The following is a 20,526-nucleotide window of genomic DNA, read 5'->3' on the forward strand; positions in this document are numbered from 1 at the left end:
AGCAAATCTTCTGCATTGAGGTACTAAGGCAATCCCAAGGAAGTATATGTAGGATTGGCAGTAAAAATGTGTTTTTCTAGCTTAAGGTAAAAGTCTGTAGGTCCTGGTTTGTTTGTTTTTTACAGAATACCTGATGTCAGAGAAATGCTGATTCAAAAGAAAAAGGCTTGGGGCTGGGGATGTGGCTCAAGCGGTAGCGTGCTCGCCTGGCATGCGTGCGGCCTGGGTTCGATCCTTAGCACCACATACAAACAACGATGTTGTGTCCGCCAAAAACTGAAAAATAAATATTAAAATTAAAAAAAAAAGAAAAAGGCTTAACTTAATGTATTTCTTTTTTCTTTTTTCTTTTTTTTTTTTTTTAAGGTGAACACAATGCCTTTATTTTATTTATTTATTTTTATGTGGTACTGAGGATCAAACCCAGTGCCTCATACATGCTAGGCAAGTGCTCTACCACTGGGCTACAACCCTAGCCCCATTAATATATTTCTTACAAGTGCTGTTTTTAAACAATCTCAGATATTGGAAGAAAGAAGAAAGAAACTATGAAACTGTCAGACTAACAGTGTATAAGGGACTTAAAGATAAGAAGGACAGATGCTAAGTGATCACTGCCTCTTAATTTTACAAAAATTATAAGGTCTAAATTACTTTGGCATCTCATAACACTGGTTGTGCCACAGAGTTGAAGTCACCAAAACCTTTAGTGGCAGGGAGGATCATGCAGAATACACTGATCCTGATGTTGGGGTAATAATTGCTCTGTAAAACCCACATAGAAAATCTAAATAGAACAGAATTATTTTCATTCTTGTTCTTTTAAAATCATGTTTGCAGTGAAATTAAGCTTTAAGCTCCTAGCTAGAAATCCACTGGTGACCTTGAAGAATTTTATACTTGTAGAGCTGGTTTCTGATCTTGCATATAAATGTATGCATCTCATTAAATAACAGATATATTTATAAAGCTGGCTTTGGACAGTGTTGGATACTAGTATTAAGGCCTGGTATTGTAAAGTATGGAAATAATAGGAAATACTTAACTATATAAATGTATGTAGATAAAACTGGAAACTATAATTTGTTTTAAATCTTTACTTTTCAGATGAAATACCTGTCACAAAGAGAACATTAAAAATAAAACAAGAGTCTTCTGAAGAAGCACAGTAAGTAGCTGCTTTCCTCGTAGTGTGTCTGCCTAAGGTTAATGACCTTGGGGAGGGAGGGTCAGTTAGAAACTAGACATGCTCTGGAAGTACAGCTACACCACACTATGTTTGTCCCATCCTCTCTCAGCTTAGCTTCAGTTTTCCAGTGGTGAACTGAAATGTTGAGAATTTCATATACCACAAGAAGGAATAAATGTGTTACTTGAAAATAAATAGGTTGATGGTAGTTGCCTATGTATGGATGTGGATATCTAGATATTCAAGGACTGGAGTTTATTTGGGTTTAGGTAAAATGACAGGAGGCCAGAATTACACTTAACTTCCTTATAGTATTACAGTTTGGGGATCAAAAAGCAAATTCTTAGATTACTATACATTTGGAAAAGTAGCTACTGGAGGAAGGACTGAAAAAGTCTGAGGACAATGTCCACCACTGGTTCTAATTATTATTCTTTCTCCTGAGAGTTTAGCATCATCTGTTATGTTGTTGGTTTGGTGGTGGTGGTTGTTCTTCTTCTCCTCCTTCTCCACCTGGGTATCAAACCCAGGGCTTCACACATGCTAGGCAAGCACTGTACCACTGAGCTATGTCCCGAGCTCCTCATCTCTTATGTTCACAGTTTGATCTTTCTTTTTTGCTTGCTTTCTTGCTTTCTCCTTCCTTCCTTTCCTTCTTTCTTTCTTTTTACTGGGGATTGAATCCAGGGGCCCTTAACCTCTGAGTCACCTCCTTAGCCCTTTATATATTTTATTTTGATACAGGGTCTCACTGAGTTGCTTAGGGCCTTGCTAAGTTGCTGACACTGGCTTTGAACTTGTGATCCTCCTGCCTCAGCCTCCTGAGCTGCTCGTATTAGAGGCATATGCCACCACACCTGGCTCACAGTTCTTTCTTAATATCTTTGAGTAGGTTTCTGATTAAATCTATTGAAGAGTATAGGTTAAAAGTTAAAATTTAGGGGGCAAGTAAAAAACATCATTCATTTTTCCACCGGTAACATTGAAGCATTTATAGAACCCACTTGTTCTTCTATATTTGATTTCACACATTATGGTCTTCATGTTTAAGAATAGTGGAGAAAAGGGCAAAGAGGCAAGATAAAAGGATTGCTAGATAACAAGCATTTAACAAACCATCATCACCACCATCACCATCATCACCCCCATCACCCTTTTGCAGACACTCATTTCTTTGTAAGAGTATGTCTTTGAAATAAAAGAATTCCCAGTGTCATCTGATTTTATGTCTGGGAAGAGGATAAGCATTCAGGGATCAGAGGTGTTTCCCAAAATTGTAACCATTATTCTGGTCCTCAAAAAAGAAGAATATATGAGGCTTGGGTTGGATAGCTCAGTGATAGAGCACTTGCCTAGTACATGTGAGGCACTGGGTTCAATCTTCAGCACCAAATAAAAATAAGTTAATAAAACAAAGTTATTGTGTCCATTTGCAACTACCAAAAAAAAAAAAAAAAGAAGAAGAAGAAGAAATAGTAGTATATAATGCAAAAAGTAAGTTTAAAGACTTCTGTTGGGAGTTCATTCCTTCAAACCTGTCTTCTCCAGAAGAAGTTGATGTAACTGGCTGTGAACTCAAAACTTCACAGAATTGGTGTTACCAACCTCAAACCACTTGAACTTTTCTGGTGGTTGTAACTTCAGAAAGCAGGAAATGTAACATATTTCCCAGGAACTGTTTAAATTACAGGGTCTGATTTTCATGGTGTTCTCTCACTTTGAGACTGATATGAGCCTTGAACTCAGATCAGCTTTGGGCTCAGGGTAGCAGGACTAGAAACTGACAGGCTGTGGCTGTCTCTAGCCTGTGCTACCCTTTCTCCGGGTTCAGCTTAATGTGTGTTTGGGGGGTTCTGAAGAGCTTCCAAGTGGGCCATTATTTCCCAGCACAATAGTTTCTTCAGAACTGTTCTTTGCAGTGTGTGACTGTACCATTAATAATGTAGGGCTAAGAGAGTACTGAATAAAATAACTATAATTAGGCAGTGGAGTTTTGTTCTCTGTAGGTATATGTGGGATTAGCTGAACTAGCTGATAATACCTATAGTAAAACACATCATCCTTCATCCATGAAACATCTCCTAATGTCATTTGTTCAACACATATCTTGCCTACTGAATGTTAGGCATTGAAGTACATCTGTGAGCAAAATGTACAAAAAAATCTTGGTACCCCATCCCAACTCCTTCATGGAGTCTGCCTTGATCAATAAATCATTTCAAGAGGACAAGGAAATGTGGTAGCTATGAAAGAAAGTTTTCCTTTAAAGTGTTGACCCATGCAGAAGTATAGTCCTGTATCTTAGCCTCACAAGCACCACAGTCAAAAATATTAAAAAAGTGGTCAAGTGCCTTCATGTCCCCTGAGAAGAGGTAGATGTCCCAGGAATGCAATGATTTCATCTAGATGGCCATCCTGATGCTTGAGAAGCTTTCAAGACAATCGAAAGGGTGGAGAGTAAGTTCAGGACAGTCCTAGGCCCAAGAAGCAGCTGATAACAGAATATTAGTTCTTGTCATCTTGTGAAGAAAGTCCAGGGGAGCAAGGAGACAGGCAATGGCTATCTGAAGCTTCCCGAGAATGTTCTTGAAGCTCTTCCCCTAGAAGGCATGAAAATTTAATAGGAAAGTTTTAAGGCTTTGTCTTCTTTCATGATCTCCTTCCCAGAAGTTGATAGCAAATCCACTTTTCATGCCTTTGTTTGATTGTGAATGTGGCAGTTCAGTGTTTTTGTACGTTTAAATCTGTCAGTGATGTAGAGTATAATAGTTTGGTGCTAAGTTAATATTTACAGATCAGTCTTCCAATATCAAAGTTATTAGAAACAAACTCATAATTTATATTTATGAGTATGTGTGTGTGCGTGTGTAACTACAAGAAGTATCAGTTAACAAATTACATGATTAAGTGGTCTGTGAAACAAAAATTTACTGGCATTTTCTATCCTACTCTGTTAACTATACATGTCAAAACTGAAATACTTTCTATATTTTTGCCTCCCTTTATAAAGGGTTTTCTAGAATAGTATCAGTTCATCTTAAATCTTTCTCTTTTAAAACATAAGCCTAGTGTGAACCTTTTCCATCTGAATTCTCAGATTTTAATGTGTTAACTAGGCATTTCTTTTAATTATTACAGAAAATGTTTTGTTTTTGTATCAGGTTAGTCATAATCAATTGTATGTTTTCCTACAGTTCACATATTTGGGCCAAAATTATTGAACTTGGAGAATTTCTAAGTTAGAAATTAAATTGTTAAATATTTTGAGGGACACTGGATGCTTTTCTGGATAAAGCATCTTTTACCTTTTGGCACTTAGATCTGAAGCCCATCATAGGCATTATAACAGTCACTTAAAAAAAAAAACCATGATCCTTGGATTTATGAAATCCCAGGGTCTTTATTAATATTTAATTTTTGCTACAACAAGACTTTAGAAAGTAAATGGAAAGCATTTTACCATTAATTTCTAGAAACTTCCGATGGGTAAGTCTTTCTTACATTTCAATACTGTAGTTATCCAATGTCATAGTCACTAATCACATGTGTCTATACGAATGCGATTTTAAATTAAATATGATTTAATTAAATTTGCATTAGCCACATCTTAAAGTTCTAGCAGATACCATATTGAACAGCACAGATATAGAACACTTCTGTCATCACAGAAAGATTTATTAGGTAGTGATGTTCTGGAAACTTGAGGAATTTGACTTTTATTTCTCTTTCTAGGAAGCGAGACATCATGCAGAATATTGTACAGATTTTGGAATCAGTACAGTTGAAATGGGAACTATTTCAGAGCTGGACAGACTTTTCAAGGCTCCATCTTTCTAATAAACTGGCCATTTTTGGAATTGGTTATAATACCCGTTGGAAAGAGGATATCCGTTACCATTATGCTGAGATCAGCTCCCAGGTGCCCCTTGGCAAGCGACTTCGGGAATATTTCAACTCTGAGAAGCCTGAGGGACGAATCATTATGACCCGAGTACAAAAAATGAACTGGAAAAATGTTTACTACAAATTTTTAGAGATTACTATTAGTGAAGCTAGGTGCCTAGAGCTGCACATGGAAATTGACTGGATACCCATTGCCCACTCCAAACCAACTGGTGGGAATGTTGTTCAATATTTATTGCCAGGAGGCATTCCTAAAAGCCCAGGCCTTTATGCCATTGGCTATGAAGAATGTATTGAGAGGCCCCTTTCACCCCACATGGAACGACGCTCCCTGGACCCAGGAAAAGAGGGCCGGGTTGACCTGGAAACTCTTTCAGCACAGGCCTCATTACAGGTGGAAATAGAACCCACTCGAATTACCTATTGCTACCTCGGAATTGCTGAGGTCAGGACTCTACAGCAATGCTTATTTTTACATTTCCAAGCAAATACCAAAACCTTCAGCAAAGATTGGGTTGGTATTAATGGGTTTTTGTCTCAGAACTGTATTGTGGATCCTGGAGTTTCCCCCAAATCCATCTATATCAAATTTGTAGAAGTAGAGAGGGATTTTCTTTCCGCTGGCTCTTTAGTTGAGTGCCTGGAAAAAGCCATTGGATATCCCTTAAAATTTAACAACTGAATGTCATCCTTCATAAGGATTTGGGCTCTTACCTCCTTCTTCTCTACTCACTCCATGTTATCTAGACTGCCCTCATCCAGATGCTGCCATCAGACTCTTCATGGGAACTTTCCACGATTGGGCCAGTACAACTTCTGAGGAAACAGTAGACATTGGGCAGATAAAAACAGACCCCACCAAAAATGCTCATTTTGAGCAAGCAAGATATATAGTGAACTTGCATGGTGGGTCAGTTATTTCTTTTTTTAAAACAAAAAATTTTTAAATGGATTTTAGAGCCCTAATGTAAACAAATGTAGGTACATTCCATATTGGACAAAACTTATACTTTGAGTTTCATATGAAATTGAAAAATTGTATTTTTTTCACAATGTTTCATTTTTACACATCTCTATGTCTCTATATACGTATTATTTACAACCCTGAATAAATAAGCAATAGATAATGGCAAGTTAAATCTTGAGTCACAGTAAATAAGACTGTTTTGCAATATCACCTTTAGCTACTATTGTATATAATTTAGAATTTCATTTTTTTCACCAGCCAAGTGTTTTGCTATTTCCAATCAGTGTTGCCTGCAAAGATCTTTGTTTCTGTGATGTACCAACTTTATGGTTGTGTTGCCATTTAAACTTTTTTTATAAAAAAAAAAAAATTAAAGTAATACCTGGCCTCTTGGCGTGCTAGTTGCACTTTTTGTAGCAGATTGTGGCCCAACTGGCGGTGGGGACTATGCTCTGGCTTAACTGCTAATAATGAACAGAACAAACAGAGCAGGATCCACTGGCAGTGTTCATTCAGTGTCCACCCATTGACCAACTGTCATTGTTTCTTGTCAGTACCAAAGGTCATTGGACATCGAATTTTGTATTTCTTTAAAAATGACTAGGATATTCTGTCTGACCTGAGGAACATAAATTTATAATCAGGAGAAAGCTTCCCAAGGGGTGCAAATGATAAATTGATGTCTCTTGCTGGGTCTACAAGAGGGGGGAATTGAGGGCCCAGTAGAAATATCGAAAACAAAACAAAACCCCAGAAACCTTAAAAAGTGATCCATAGGAGAAGAAATTGTAAGGTATCAGTTTATTATGAAGGTGACTGCCATTTTTTCAAGATTTCCAGTATTAACCACTCCACTTAGAGATTAGTACTCTTAGCTAAGAGGAGTTTACTAGTAGAGTAGTCAAGAATCACTTTGGTGTCATGATAGGAACTCATTGGATTGGTTATTCATTTTTGATTCCTCAACATCTCTCAGATGCTTTGCTTTAATGGGCTGCAGCTCCAGGTAAGAAATGTAATTCTTCGTGTTTTTCTATACCAGTGAGGATAAAATTGCATTTTGTTAAAAATGTTCTTTTCCCATAATCTGAATAGTGATTTTCTCATTGTGATTCTGATTTCTTTGTGCTTATTTATTTTCCTAATGACTAGTGAGCTTATAATCAATGGGATGGCTTTGCTTTATGTTATTTGCATCTGGGCTTATGGAGTTGGCTGTTTTCTGATGCAAGCTGCTAAAAATAGGTGTAAATTCAGGGAGAGTATAAATATCCTGAGAATGTGTGAGTGTAGCACCTGTTCTCTCTGGGCAGAGTGTGTAGGCAGGAGCCTTAGGAAATTCTCATGAGTTCACTCTTTGGGACTTGGATTTATAGTCCATCTTATAGCAATAATCTCAAGTATTCAATACTAAACTCTGAAGAAAAAAGCATTAGTATCAGAACCACCACATGGCATCCCCAAAACTTTGCCCCTGACCAAATCCAAAGCTAACATTAATACTTCATGCATTTTTTTTCCTGCACCCTACTTGCCACTGCTCTGAGGTACTCAGCCGGGCAGAATATTTTAGGGACATGTAGTGAAGATGTTTTAGACCTACTTAACGTTACTGAGAACAGAGCATTGCTAGACCACTGTCTAACATGGAGAAGATGGCAAAGATCAGATCCAGTATGACTTATTACCAGTTGGCTTGAGATGGGTTAGGGTGGAGGTAGGGAGAAGAGGACAAAGCTAAACTTTGGGAAATGGAGGCTTGCCAAGAAAATAGCTTGCTAATACTGAGTATCCAGTGTCTTTGGCCAGAACAGCCTATAATAGAAGAAAGCAGGTTGTCAGATAACTGAGCATTGAAAAAAAAAAAAAGCAGGCAGTGATGGTACATGCCTGTATGATCCCAGCAACTCAGGAGACTGAGGCAAGAGTCTTCAAGGCCGTCCTGGACAATTTAGCAAGACCCTGTCTCGAAAAAATAAGCTGTGGAGGTAGCTAAGCCATATTAACAGATTCAAGGAGGGTGGAGACACTATATTCAAATAGAAGACTCAAAATTCTTTGGAGATCTGAAATAAAGTGTGTTTGGAAGGAACATACAAAGCTAGATTTAGCTTTTGCATATGTGTATGCAAGCAGCTCTCTGATCATGCTCAGATGTGTGCCAACATTCTCATTTTACACCAGGTTAGAATGCCATGTCCACCCTGAAGTACATCTTGGCAAAAACTTGAAGTAAGTAACATAATTGCTCTGCTACCTTCTACTACTTGATTCCCTCAGGGTCAGAAGAAAGAAGTGGTTGAAACAGGAAAATTCTTTGGGGTAAAAGTCCTGAAGAGACTGCTCCTGTGTCACAAGGATACATTCACTAATCCTTGGTTCCTGCTTTGCTTCCTACATAGCAAGTTATTTGAAATCTGAATTTTGAAGGAATAGCTAAGGAGTGAATATTGAGGCCATCCATACCTTAAGTAGCACTTGATAGCACCCCTGTGTGATCAGATGCTTTGTCATTTCAGGGTTACAACTAAGACTTTGTATCGTCTTTCTTGGAAGGAGTTACTTATTTGGAGTGGTGTAATCCTGGTCTGGAAACAAAGGAAGGGAGTTTACAAGAAGTGCTTTGTGGGCTGGAGTTGTGGCTCAGTGGTAAGAGTGCTTACCTCACACATGTGAGGCACTGGGTTCAATCCTCAGCACCACATAAAAATAAAAGTAAAGGTGCTGTGTCCATCAACAACTAAAAATAAATAAATAAATAAAAATTAAAAGGTGCTTTGCAATGTATATTAAAGCTGAGAAAAATCTCTCTTAAGTGTGATAGGATAGGAAAACCAAACCAAGGGCCCCTCCCCCATCTCTTTTCCTTTCCTGCGGTTTATAGGTCCCTGTGAAGCTCTCAGTTAGCTATTTCTGTTGCCTTTGCAGCCATTGAGCTGCCAACTGTTAGATTCCAGAGATGGCATGAGTAGTTTAGTGTTTGCATAGGCGTTTCTCAAAGCCACCGCACAGCAGGTATTTGAAGAGGAGCCAGGCAGGTTACACAAGGAAGAAGCCCCAGAGAGGGTCTATAGGGCATTGTATAGAAAAACACCTTGCACAGTGTGGACACCAAGACTATACTCAATGTGTGGAGTAGAGAATTCAGTAGGCCTTTTAGTCCCAGAGTTGTCTGGGAATAAAAGATAAAAGGGGGCAGTGCCAGAAATTCGTGGTTACGCTTTCTGTCCTCTGTGACCCCTTTTGCTCAATGACTGAGCTCATTTTTTTTTTTTTTTTGGCGGTTGGGCAGAGAAACAAAAACAGGTGCATACACTTATGTGAAGAAGCGGTCAGCAGAGGGCGCAGGGATGCCTTCTGGCTGAATGGTGGGGGGTAGGGTGGGGGCGGTTAAATTAAATTCACAACGAACAAGATCTAGTCCTGGGAATTAAAGGATCAAAGCAGGCCTGAGCCGTTCATTGCAGGGGTGGGAGGCAGCTAAGACAAGGGGGGATAAAGAAACGGAGAATTTTTCCTACCTTCCTGCAGCCGCCCTCTGCTCCCCCCCAGTCAGCCTAAGACCTATAAGCAGTTTATTCTAGGAGTGAAGAGCTGGGAATAACACTCATAGCTGCCTCAGTTTCCTGCCCATCTCCTAGTGATACCTTGCACCAGTCTTCTCTGCTCGGGGTGTGAGGCACAAGGCTGGAGGGTTTTAGGGGGTGTATGAGAACTCAGAGCCGCTCTCCCTGCCCACACAAAGACTGTCCTGCCTGCGTAGAGCTGCAGGTGCTGGCTTGTTGCTGTGCGGTCCAGGACCTCCACCCCGACAGCCCCAGGCTACTGGGAGTGTGCCAAGTGGGTGTGACACTGACCCTTCCTGCCTGCTGGGATGGCTGTGCCTGCCCCTGACTCCGGGAAAGCGTTTGAATCCGGCAGCAGTATGGGTTCGGAGCGCTAGCACCTTTCTGCCTCTTAAACACTAAGTCCTAGAGCTTTGGGGGAAACGCGCTTCCCCCTTCCTCCTCCAGAAGGCCCGTCCTTTATTAGATACCCCCAAGCTCAAAATGGGTTATTCGACCTGGAGCCCCAGGGTTTTTACATTGTCAGGGCATGGGTGGCGTCTGGATTTAGGAGAGTCCCCCCAAACTCCCTTTGGAGTCACCCTTCAAACCCTGCAACGGCAAAGGAGATGAGTTTGACCCAAAATAATAGTTCAGGACTCTCCTCTTTCCTTCTTGCTTCCCAGGACTGGCTGGCGGGGTACCATGGCTTAACCCTATTCCAACCTGAAGCTTGACCTGGTAGAGCCCGGGTAGAGCCCGTGATCCTGCGGTTTGAGTACTAGAAGCGCCCCCCTGCGGTGGGTTACTATTGGGCCCCGCCCGGGACCTCTCCGCCCCCTTAAATGCCCCGCCCCCTGTCGCAGTTGGTCCCCACCCCACCACCGGCTCACTAGCAGACTTGGGCTGACTGCCTTTGGTGTCAGTGGCCTATCTCCTGCGCACGCTCCGGCTTGTCGGCTTGTCGCACAGCTCGGCACCTGTCCTACGGTGTATCCTGGAACTGGCGCCCCTGACTTGGTCCAGGCCAGGGAGGGCCATGGTTTTTCTACCTGGCCCTCCTGCGACGCCCTTGCTGCGATTTTTGTTCCTAGGGCTAAGTACTCTCGGTGAGTTAAACTCGGGACCAAGAGGGGAGTTGGGATGTCAAAAAGGATGAATCTGACCCATGGGAGGACTTTGGGCACTGAGGAGGAACTGGGTTTGACAGGACTCCCAACTTCAGACTCTTGCCCTTCCATTGTCCCCCACCCCCACGCTAGAGCATCACTGGCTTGTGCTGATTTCTCCCCATAAGGCAGGGACAACTCCCAGTTTGGGGTGTGGTGTATGTGTTGGGGGGTGGAGGCAGCATCTCCAGGCATGATAAGGGCATCTCCAGATAAGGGCATCTCCAGACAAGACCAGGATATCTCTGGGATGAGTTATTGGAACCATTCCCCCTTCCACTTTCCTCTCTAACTCCAGCAGAGCTGGATGAGCTGAGGCGCTAGATGAGACACTGACTAAAGAGCTTAAGGACTTAACTCCCGTCCCCCCTCTGATCCCCACCCTCCGTGTACACCCAGCTGACTGGAAAGATCGATAGGGGAATGTCCTGGCCCCCAGGCTTGACACACGTACTTAACATCAATTCTCCAGCCCAGTTCCTCCCTCTTGTCCCCTCTGGCTTCCTGCCCTGGAAATCAAGGGAGGTGCCCCAGAGGCATGTCCATGAGGTCATTTGGACACAGGAAATGGGGAAGGGTTCAAATGCTGGGAGAATTGTGACTCTCCTCCAGGTCTACCACCCTATGTTTTCCCAGAGAGAGGAAGGTAACCTCTTAGAAAGTGCTGAGATTTAAAAGCTTCCAGCAGCAATAGCTTCAAGAGCTAAGTGGCCTCAGTGCTACACCTGGAGAAAAGGACCTAGGAGGAACTGAGCTCATCATAAGTTGTTTCACTTTATTGCTTCTCAGAATTTTTTGCTGTCCCCCTCCAAGAATCACAAGGATGTTAACATCAGCTTTAATTAATTTTAGGAGGATGCCAGGGCAAGTAAGGCCTAAAAGGATGTAGAGTGAAATTGCACCCCAATGATGGGGACCTCTTAGCTCCTTTCTGTCTCTGCTTCCCTTTTAGCCTGCTGTGTGAGCCAGTGGTATTGGGGCATAAAGTATCAGGATCCCTAGACAGATGAGTCTTAAGAGTAGCACCCTAGCCATACCAAAGCCTGGTAAGCTTTCTGCCCTCTTGATCTAGAGTGGCCAGAAACAGTTCCTGCCCTGAAACTTGTCTGGGTCCAGGAGAGGTGCGAGTTTCCTTCACCCCTGGTGCCCCAGAGACCTACTCCTGGTCCTGCATTTATAATTGCATTTTGCAAAAGGTAGAGCCGGGGTTAAAATACACAATGGACACAGCTTCTCAGCTCTGCCCTCCCAACTTCAACCTGAGTTCCTCTTTCCTTTCTGCATTCTATGTCAATTTCCCTAACCCCCTTCCTGCTGGGAAGTCTCCAAGCATGAGAGGAAAATTCATATTTACTGACTGGGCGACCACCTGCAGCTCATCTATCCTAGTTTTGATCCTCAGTTTGTGATACTGAAGGCTTTGACACTCCTACCCTTTGCCCTGCGGGTTGCCCAGCTCTTGCTGTCCTCTTGAGGGTTAAATGGGCTCTGAACCCTGGGGCATGAGGCAGGCGCTACTCTGCTCCTCTGCCCCCACTCAACTTGGTCCTCTGGCTCCACAGGCTCCTCGGCTCAGCGTTGCTGCCCTTGGGGCGTGAGAAGCCCATGGGGGGAATTTCTCAGAGAATGAAGGAGACTAAAAATAGTAGCCCTGGGGAGCCGGCCCATTTCACTCTCTATAGGCGTTTGCCTGCTTTCTCACTCTGGTCTCAGAGTGGGCCAGAGAGGTCCCTTTCTTGGGCTGTTCCAATGCCTTTCACTCGGACCCAATCACTCCCCACTTCCCCCTCAGCCGTACTCAGGACCAAAAGGGCAGCAGACACCCAGGACAGAGGACGGAGGAGAAGCCAGTGGCACTCTCCTGCTCCTGGTTTCTGACCGAGGGTGTAGGACAGGAAGCATTTGTCTTGATCCTTCTGTGTCCATTGTGTATTTTAACCACCGCTCTACCTTTTGCAAAATGCACTTATAAATGCGGACAGGGAGTAGGTCTCTGGAGCTCCTGGGGCGAAGGAACTTTGCACCCCTCCTGGACCCAGACAAGTCTCCGGGCAGGAACCATTTCTGGCCTCTCGGCGTGTGCTGCAGAAAGGCCCGGGAAGAGTGGGCACCTACGGGCCAGGTCCCCACGGGGTGTCAAGCTCCTTGAGGCCGGGGTTGTTTTCTCCTGCAAAGCCTCCGGTCCAACCCGCCCCCCTTCATTGTCTTCTGCCTTATCTCCGGGCACAAGTTTCCTGCCCAGCCTTCAGGGACCCGCCAGGAAATGGGAAGGGGGGTGCTAGGAAGGATAAGGAATTGAGAGGGGTTCTGTAAAGACGTGCAGCAGGGAAGCTGTGGGGGTGGCGCGCATCCTGCCGGGATCCGCTCTCGGGCGGTTGGAGGATTTCAGACCAGCTCTACAAGGGCGCAGAACTAGGCCTGTCTGCCGCCTCTGCCTGCGGATTGGCCGCCAGCTCACCTCGCGGAGGTGGCGTCTCCTACTCCGGTGCAGAGTGCTGTGGCTGGGAAAGAGCAGAGCCCAGGACCAGGAACCACGCGCGTCCTCAGGTTTAGCCAGGTTCTAGACCAAAATTATTTACCCCAGAAAGGACTCAGCATTCGGCTATTTCATTGCCTCTCTGAAGGACAAAAGAACAAGTGTCCCTATTACGCCATGGTGCAAGCCACATCCCTCTAAGTGAAACAGACACCCAGTCCACCCCCTGAACGCTGTGCACGTGTGGGGGAATCTCCGTGCTTGCCAGAATACTGTCCTTTCCTACCTGTAATTCCTAGAGACCTAATAGAACCTGCCCAGAGCACCCGGATCCCCAATGGGATCTTGACAGGTTTCTAAGACCCAGTTCTCTTATTTTCTTAGGGAGGATTGAGCTGGAGGCCCGGGAGCAGGGTAGTCACTGGGTCAGGCGTGGGTGCTGAACTCCTCTCGGGCCACCCAAAGTTCAGAAGGAACCGCGGCGTTAATGGTAACCCGGTGGCCTCCCAAACCCCTATGCCCATCGGGTTGAAGAGTGAGGAGACCTGGTGTTCCAGACTAGCGTAGTCACTTTTCCTATCTCTCGCCCAAGGAAATTTGGAGAGCAGCTGTTCAACGTAGGGTGTAAATCAAAAATAGACCTGCCCCAATCCTGCTATATTCTTGATCCTTCTTCTTGGTGCTCAGAATCTGTGCCTCTGGATACTAATAAATACATAGGAATATGTTCCCATCCCTACAACAAATCCATGGACTATGAGGAGACGCAGGACACTGGGTTACAGGTCCCTGAGTACTCCTCAAGGCTTCCCCTTGAGGCATAGTGAAGTCTGTTCAGATTCGCTTAGCCTCCCTACCTGCAGTGCCAGTGCCGGGTCGGGGGTCTGAGCAGGGAGCCAATCCAGAGCGCTCACTCCTCCTCATTCTGTCTCCAGTGTCCGTCTCGAGAGCCCAGCTGGAGCTACACGTGCCCACCGGCCTCTCCAAGTTGCAGGTGGCAGAGGGAACAGAAGTGGTGCTCCCAGCTTGGTACACTATACAAGGCGAGGCGTTTGCCGTCCAACCATGGGAAGTGCCAGTTGTGATGTGGTTCTTGGAACAAGACGGGAAGGATTTAAACCAGGTGAGGGGAGCAAGCTGTACCCAACTGTGGATGTAGGGAAGATCTGGGGAGGTGGAGGAGTGGCAGGGGAATGAAAGCTGAGGAAAGAGTTTTAGGGAAAAGCATGTGTGCCTTAGTTTCAGTGTTTTTTCCCCCATCTTAAAGATGTCCCCAAAGACTTCCATTTCCCTCAATTTCCCCTAGAAATCTGGTACCCGAACACTGTAATAGCAGAGACATTTTACTTTGTTACGGTAGTGGTGGCGCAGGGGAGTGGAGATTGAGAAAAGGGGAAAGCTTATGGGAAGTAGCAAACATTTAAAAGTTGACCATGTTTCTGTTTTCCCATTCTGTATATTTCGGAAACTGTCGAATACAGGCCACTTCTCTTCCCCAATAATTACCATCTATCCCACTCTCCTTTATACCTGGAGAGGCAAAAGGCAGTCTCCTCCCACATTCTCCCTTTTTTCCTCCTTCTTAATGCAAGACTTCCACTCAGAGGCAGGTTTACCCAAAAGCTAATGAAACAGTTTTCAAGGCCCCTACTTACAGGGAGAGCTTTCAAAGTCCTGGAAAAAAAATATGTTTAAAGAAATCATTTGATCTTGTTTTGTTTTGTTAAAGATAATTTTAGCCTGGGGTTTGTGGCATATGCCTGTAATCCCAGCAGCTCTGGAGGATGAGGCAGTGGGATTGCAAGTTCCAAATCAGCTTCAGCAATTTATGGAGGCCTTCATTAACTTAGTGAGATCCTGTCTGAAAATAAAAAATTAAAATGGCTAGAGATGTGGCTCAGTGGTTAAGCCCCTCTGAGTTCAATCCCTGGCACTAAAAAACAAACAAACAAACAAAATCTTTTTCTTAAAGATGCCTTCCTCCAACTGTATAAGTTTCAGGCCCTACAAAACCTGTATCTACTCTGCAGTCTAAGTTTCCTTTTACAAATTCCCCATTACATTATCCACTCCCTTCTCTCATTCAGCCACCTTTCTAAAGCACTCCAAATGGGAAATAAAGAGACAATGCAATGGGGAATAAGGTCTGTTCTGGTGAAGGAACCTGGTGCAGTGAGAGGGTGGCTGGGGAGATGGTGGATAGGAGCTGGTACAGGTCAGAAGGATGAGTGTGGGGGAGCAGCATGTGAAGAAGGCCAGTTTGGGGGGGGGGGACTGGCTGACCCATGGGCACATGCATCATGGAATAATAACGGGAAGTGAACTCCCCTAGGTATTGGCCTACATCAATGGGGTCTTGTCAAGCAAACCTAGAGCATCCCTGGTCTACTCCATGCCCTCCCGGAATGTGTCCCTGCGGCTGGAGGGCCTCCAGGAGAAAGACTCTGGTTCCTACCGCTGTTCTGTGAATGTGCAAGACAGCCAAGGCAAAAGCAGGGGCCACAGCAGCAAAACCTTAGAGCTCAAAGTGCTAGGTGAGTGAGAAGCACACACTTCCAGATCCCTCCCCACCACAGGGAGGTGAGGAGGTCTTTCTCCCAAGTGGCTGAGTATAAGGTTTGGGGGTGGGGCCAATGGAGTGACAGAAGGGTATGGGGGTGGGGAGGATCCATGGCTCCCTTGGGTGTGGGCTTTAACCTGTGTCTCCTTCCCCAGTTCCTCCAGCTCCTCCATCCTGCCGCCTCCTGGGTGTGCCCCATGTGGGGAACAACGTGACCCTGAGCTGCCAGTCCCCAAGGAGTAAGCCTGCAGCTGAATATCAGTGGGAGCGGCTGCCCCCATCTCCTCAGATTTTCTTTGCACCAGCTTTAGGTGAGGGAATTTCTTAACAACTGAGACTGTAACTCAGGAAGGGAAAAGATGAGAGGTGCCCTGGGGACTGGGGCGAAAAGAGGAGGCAATACTGCAAAGGACTGGGCAGAGGGAAGAGGAGAGGGGGAAGAAGAGAAGAGGAGGTGAGAAAGACAGCTGCAGATGGTGGGGAGTGGCTAGGTAGTGAACCATAATCCCAGTAGGAAGATCAAAATTTCAAAGGCGGCCTCAGCAATTTAGCAAAACCCTAAGCAAGTCAGGAGACCCTGTCTCTAAATAAAATACCAAAAAGGGTCAGTGGTTAAGTGCCCCTGGTTTCAATTCCCAGTACAAAAAAAAAAAAAAAAAAAAAAACCCTACCAGTTGCCAGTGCTTTCATGTGCTGTGTACTGTTACTAAGGAAGCTCTGGAGGTAGATTATCTGCCTTCAGGTTCTAGCTCTGATTTCTAACTTTGTGACTCTGTGCCTTTATTTCTTCACTTGTAAAACTGGATATTAGTAGCCCTGATTTGAACATATCAAACATTAGGCTTTTATTTGTTTATTTTTATGTGGTGCTGAGGATCAAACCCAGGGCCTCGCACATGCTAGGCAAGCACTCTACCACTGAGCCACACCCAAGCCCTGTAAAAAAATCTTTTACGGACAATTGCAACATTTTTTTATATGAAGTATTAGATGGTTTTAGAGAATTATTATTAATTGCTTAAGTTATTATTAATTGCAATAGTATTGTGATTATGTGGGACAGTGTTCTTATTTTTTTGAAGGTGCATACTTAAGTGTTTAAAATTTCTTAGAGAAAGAGAAATGAAATAAGTATGGTAAAATATTAGCAACTGTTAAATTTGGGTGGCAGATATATAGATTTTCATACCCCTCTACACACACTTTTCTTTTTGGACTAGGGATCAAACTCAAGATCATTCTACCACTAAGTTATGTCCTCAGCTCTTATTTTATTATTATTATTATTTTAGATATAGATGGACACTATTTATTTATTTACTTACTTACTTATTTACTAATTTTTATGTAGTGCTGAGGATGGAACCTAGTACCTTACAGGTGTTAAGCAAGTGCTCTTTTACTGAGCTACAACCCCAAACCAGAATCCCTTATTTTTTTATTTTCAGACAGAATCATACTTAGTGTCTAAGGCTGGCTCTTTCTACTTTTTATTTGAGCTTTTTGTTTGTGTGTGTGGTGTTTTTGGTTTTGTTTTTTATGCTGGTCATTAACCAGCATCTTACATATGCCAAGCATGCACTCTATCACAGAGTTATAGCTCCAGTCTCACTTGACTATTTTCATGCAAAAAACAGAGATTGAACCCAGAGCCACATCCCCAGCCTACCACCCCATTTTTTGAAAATATTTTTTAAGTTGTAGATAGACACATTTATTTATTTATTTATTTTTATGTAGTGCTGAGGATCAAACACGCGTGCAAGGCCAGCGCCCTACCACTAAGCCACAACCCCAGCCCTCCCCAGCCCTTTTTCAATATTTTATTTAGAGACAGGGTCTTTCTAAATTGCTGAAGGCCTCACTAAATTATTGAGGCTGGCTTTGAACTTGCAGTCCTCCTCCCTCAGCCCCTGGAGCCACTAGGATTACAGACATTTGCCACTGCACCTGGTCCTTTTCTTTTTTAAAATAATACTTACCTTGGGGCTGTGGTTGTGGCTCAGTGGTAGAGCACTTGCCTAGCTCTACCACTGTAGAGTGTGAGGCACTGGGTTCAATCCTCAGCACCGCATAAAAAGAAATAATTAAAACAAAGGTATTGTGTCCAACTACAACCAAAAAAAAATTTTTTTTAAATAGGGTTTACCTCACAAATTTGTTGTGAAATTTTGGTAAGTTAGTACATGTAAAAAACTTAGAGTGGTTTTTGGCATAGAATAAATAGTCAATAAATATTAGTTATTAAAATAATTAGCCCATTGTAATCATTTCAACATCACCAGCTAGATCATATTATCCCAATTTTACAGATGAAGAAATGGGGACATGGGGATTTAAAGTAACTTGCTTAAGGTCACATGGCCTATTCTGGATCTTGGGTATTCTAGTTCCTAGCCTTCTTTTTCTGTCATCACATTGCTTTTCAGAAATAAAAGTAAAAATGGTGTTTAGGGTTTTTCTATATATCACTTCCTTTCAGATAACAGTTGGGGGTACTGAGGAGCAGAAATGGAGAGGGATATTGAACTAGCTGGTCTGTAACTGGGAGCTGTCACACTTTTCCCTTCCATCAGGGAACAGATAAGAGTCCCAGAGAGTCAAAGAGGACATACTAGAGAAAGGGCAGGACTTTTTGTTTCTTTTTCACATGGGAAAAAAAAAAAAAAGTCACTGAACTGATGGCAAAATTGTATCTACAGATGACATCCGTGGGTCTTTAAGCCTTACCAACCTTTCCACTTCCATGTCTGGAGTCTATATCTGCAAAGCCCACAATCTTTTGGGCAGTGCCACGTGCAATGTTACTCTGGAAGTGAGCACAGGTCAGTGAGGGGTAAGTGTGGTTAAGAAGAGTGGTCAGTGGTGGGGGTGGGTTTGCAAATGGGAGAAAGCCTGTTAGCTGAGGCTTTTCATTGTAACAGGACAGGGAGCTTGCCCTGGTCAAAGTTTCCTACAAATGTTTGTGCAGTGACTGGCCATTTTCTGCTTGACAGTGCCTTCTCTTTTTAACAGGAAAAAAGAATGTATCTGGTGGCAGTGGGGTAGTAGAATTGAAGGGTAGGGGACAGATGAGTGTTCCTTTCTGACACCAAGGCTTTTCCAGGACCCAGGGCTGCTGTGGTTGCTGGAGCAGTTGTGGGCAGCCTGGTTGGACTGATGCTGCTTGCTGGGCTGGTCCTCTTGTACCAACGCAGGGGCAAGGCCCCAGAGGAGCTGGCCAATGATATCAAGTAAGTGTCCCTGATCTTTGCAGGGATGGAGGCTCTTCTAACTTCCCTCACAGAGTTTGAGTCTCATAGTATAGAAGGGTGGCAGATCATCTTTCCTAGGGGCAGATTTTATGGGAGAAGGAAAAGAGAGTTGAAGTCTGCATTTGTGGAGATAAAAAGACAAAACATATAGAAACCTTCTTTTTTTTTTTTTTTCCTTTCTGCTTCTAATGTATTTTTACTTCTTTGATGACTAGGGAGGATGCCACTGCTCCCCGGACTCTGCCCTGGCCCAAGAGCTCAGACACAATCTCTAAAAATGGGACTCTTTCGTCTGTTACCTCAGCACGAGCCCTCCGATCATCCCATGCCTCTCCCAGGCCTGGTGCAATGACCCCTACACCTAGTCTCTCCAGCCAGGCCCTATCTTCACCAAGACTACCCAGAACAAATGGGGCCCACCCTCAGCCAGTATCCATTATCCCTGGTGGGGTTTCTTCCTCTACCATGAATCACATGGGTCCTGTGCCCATAGTAGTGCCTATGCAGAATCAGGCTGGGTCTCTGGTGTGATGGCACTCAAGGGTAAACAATCTGGTGTCTCCTTTCCTATAAGAGTTACCCTTAGTACTGACAGAGGCCTGAGTCTTGGGAAGATAGCCACACTCCAGACCTCCAGTCCTCTGCTCCTACCTCTTTACTATAGCAAAACTGGGTCTCAGGAAGATCCAAATGTCCAGAAGATCAAAATAAAAAAATAAATAAATAAATAAAAGAGGAAGTGAACCTAGGATGGGATTGAGGGGAAACTTTACCCCTCCCCCACTTCTTCCTATGAAGCAAGCTGAATGCTGCTGAGATTGGCTACCCTCCAAGGGCCCTGGAGGAGGAGACTGCCAGTCAAAGAGGCTGCAGCCTGATGATTTGTAACCCACCCCTATCTAACTGCCATCCCTTGCTGCCACTCCAGCTCCCTGCATTGATACAAACTGTTGTGCTGTCTTGGTTGGATTTGTTGGGGCAGGGAATATGAAAGACATTTTAAAAACTAACTTGCAATGTGTGTTTTTGTTTTTATTTTGCAAATTTCAATAAATATACACTGTGTTTATATGAAATAAGAATCACATATCCTTTCCAATTGGGAATTCTCAGGAGTTGAGCTTCAGGAGGATGCAAAGTGGAACTTAACCAGGCTGTGGAAGCAGGAAGCTTCTCCATACAGCCTGAATTTACTGGCTTGGGATATCTCTTCTAGAGTGTTTAGAAAGGTCATTTGCTGTCATATGTAAAGAGAAAGCACCCAATTCCTTAATCCAGTCTGAGCAGTAAGAGAATGAAAAGGGTATGCTTTCTGCTGGAGTTCTGAGGGTCCTGGTTTGGGGATGCATGCATTTCCTCTCTTCTTCCTCAGTGGGGCTGGGGAGGGGGAACCTCCTTTGTGCTTCCTTCTCTCACACAATGGGATCCTTAACAAACACATCTCTTGCCTATGGTGTAGCAGT

General features: G+C 43.8%; 2 protein-coding genes across 4 annotated transcripts in view; both read left to right on the plus strand.

Annotated features, from left to right (window-relative positions):
• Msantd2 (Myb/SANT DNA binding domain containing 2) overlaps window positions 1-7,048 on the plus strand; it is a 35,014-nt gene extending 27,966 nt beyond the window's left edge. For all 3 annotated transcript variants that reach the window (XM_076846219.1, XM_076846221.1, XM_076846220.1), the window contains 2 exons: window positions 1,108-1,168; window positions 4,922-7,048. In XM_076846219.1, the coding sequence (XP_076702334.1) occupies window positions 1,108-1,168; window positions 4,922-5,774 (914 nt within the window). In that variant the 3' untranslated portion in view covers window positions 5,775-7,048. The remainder of the gene's footprint in view (window positions 1-1,107; window positions 1,169-4,921) is intronic.
• A 3,441-nt stretch (window positions 7,049-10,489) lies between these two features.
• On the plus strand, window positions 10,490-20,073 carry Esam (endothelial cell adhesion molecule). Its single transcript, XM_076846226.1, has 7 exons — window positions 10,490-10,713; window positions 14,185-14,372; window positions 15,582-15,783; window positions 15,965-16,120; window positions 18,512-18,634; window positions 18,916-19,042; window positions 19,279-20,073. Exons 1-7 carry the CDS (start codon window positions 10,644-10,646, stop codon window positions 19,592-19,594), a joined length of 1,182 nt encoding a protein of 393 aa, XP_076702341.1. The 5' UTR covers window positions 10,490-10,643; the 3' UTR covers window positions 19,595-20,073.
• The last annotated feature ends 453 nt before the right edge of the window (window positions 20,074-20,526 follow it).

This window comes from Callospermophilus lateralis, chromosome 2 (genome assembly GCF_048772815.1).
Source record: "Callospermophilus lateralis isolate mCalLat2 chromosome 2, mCalLat2.hap1, whole genome shotgun sequence".
NCBI lineage: Eukaryota > Metazoa > Chordata > Mammalia > Rodentia > Sciuridae > Callospermophilus > Callospermophilus lateralis.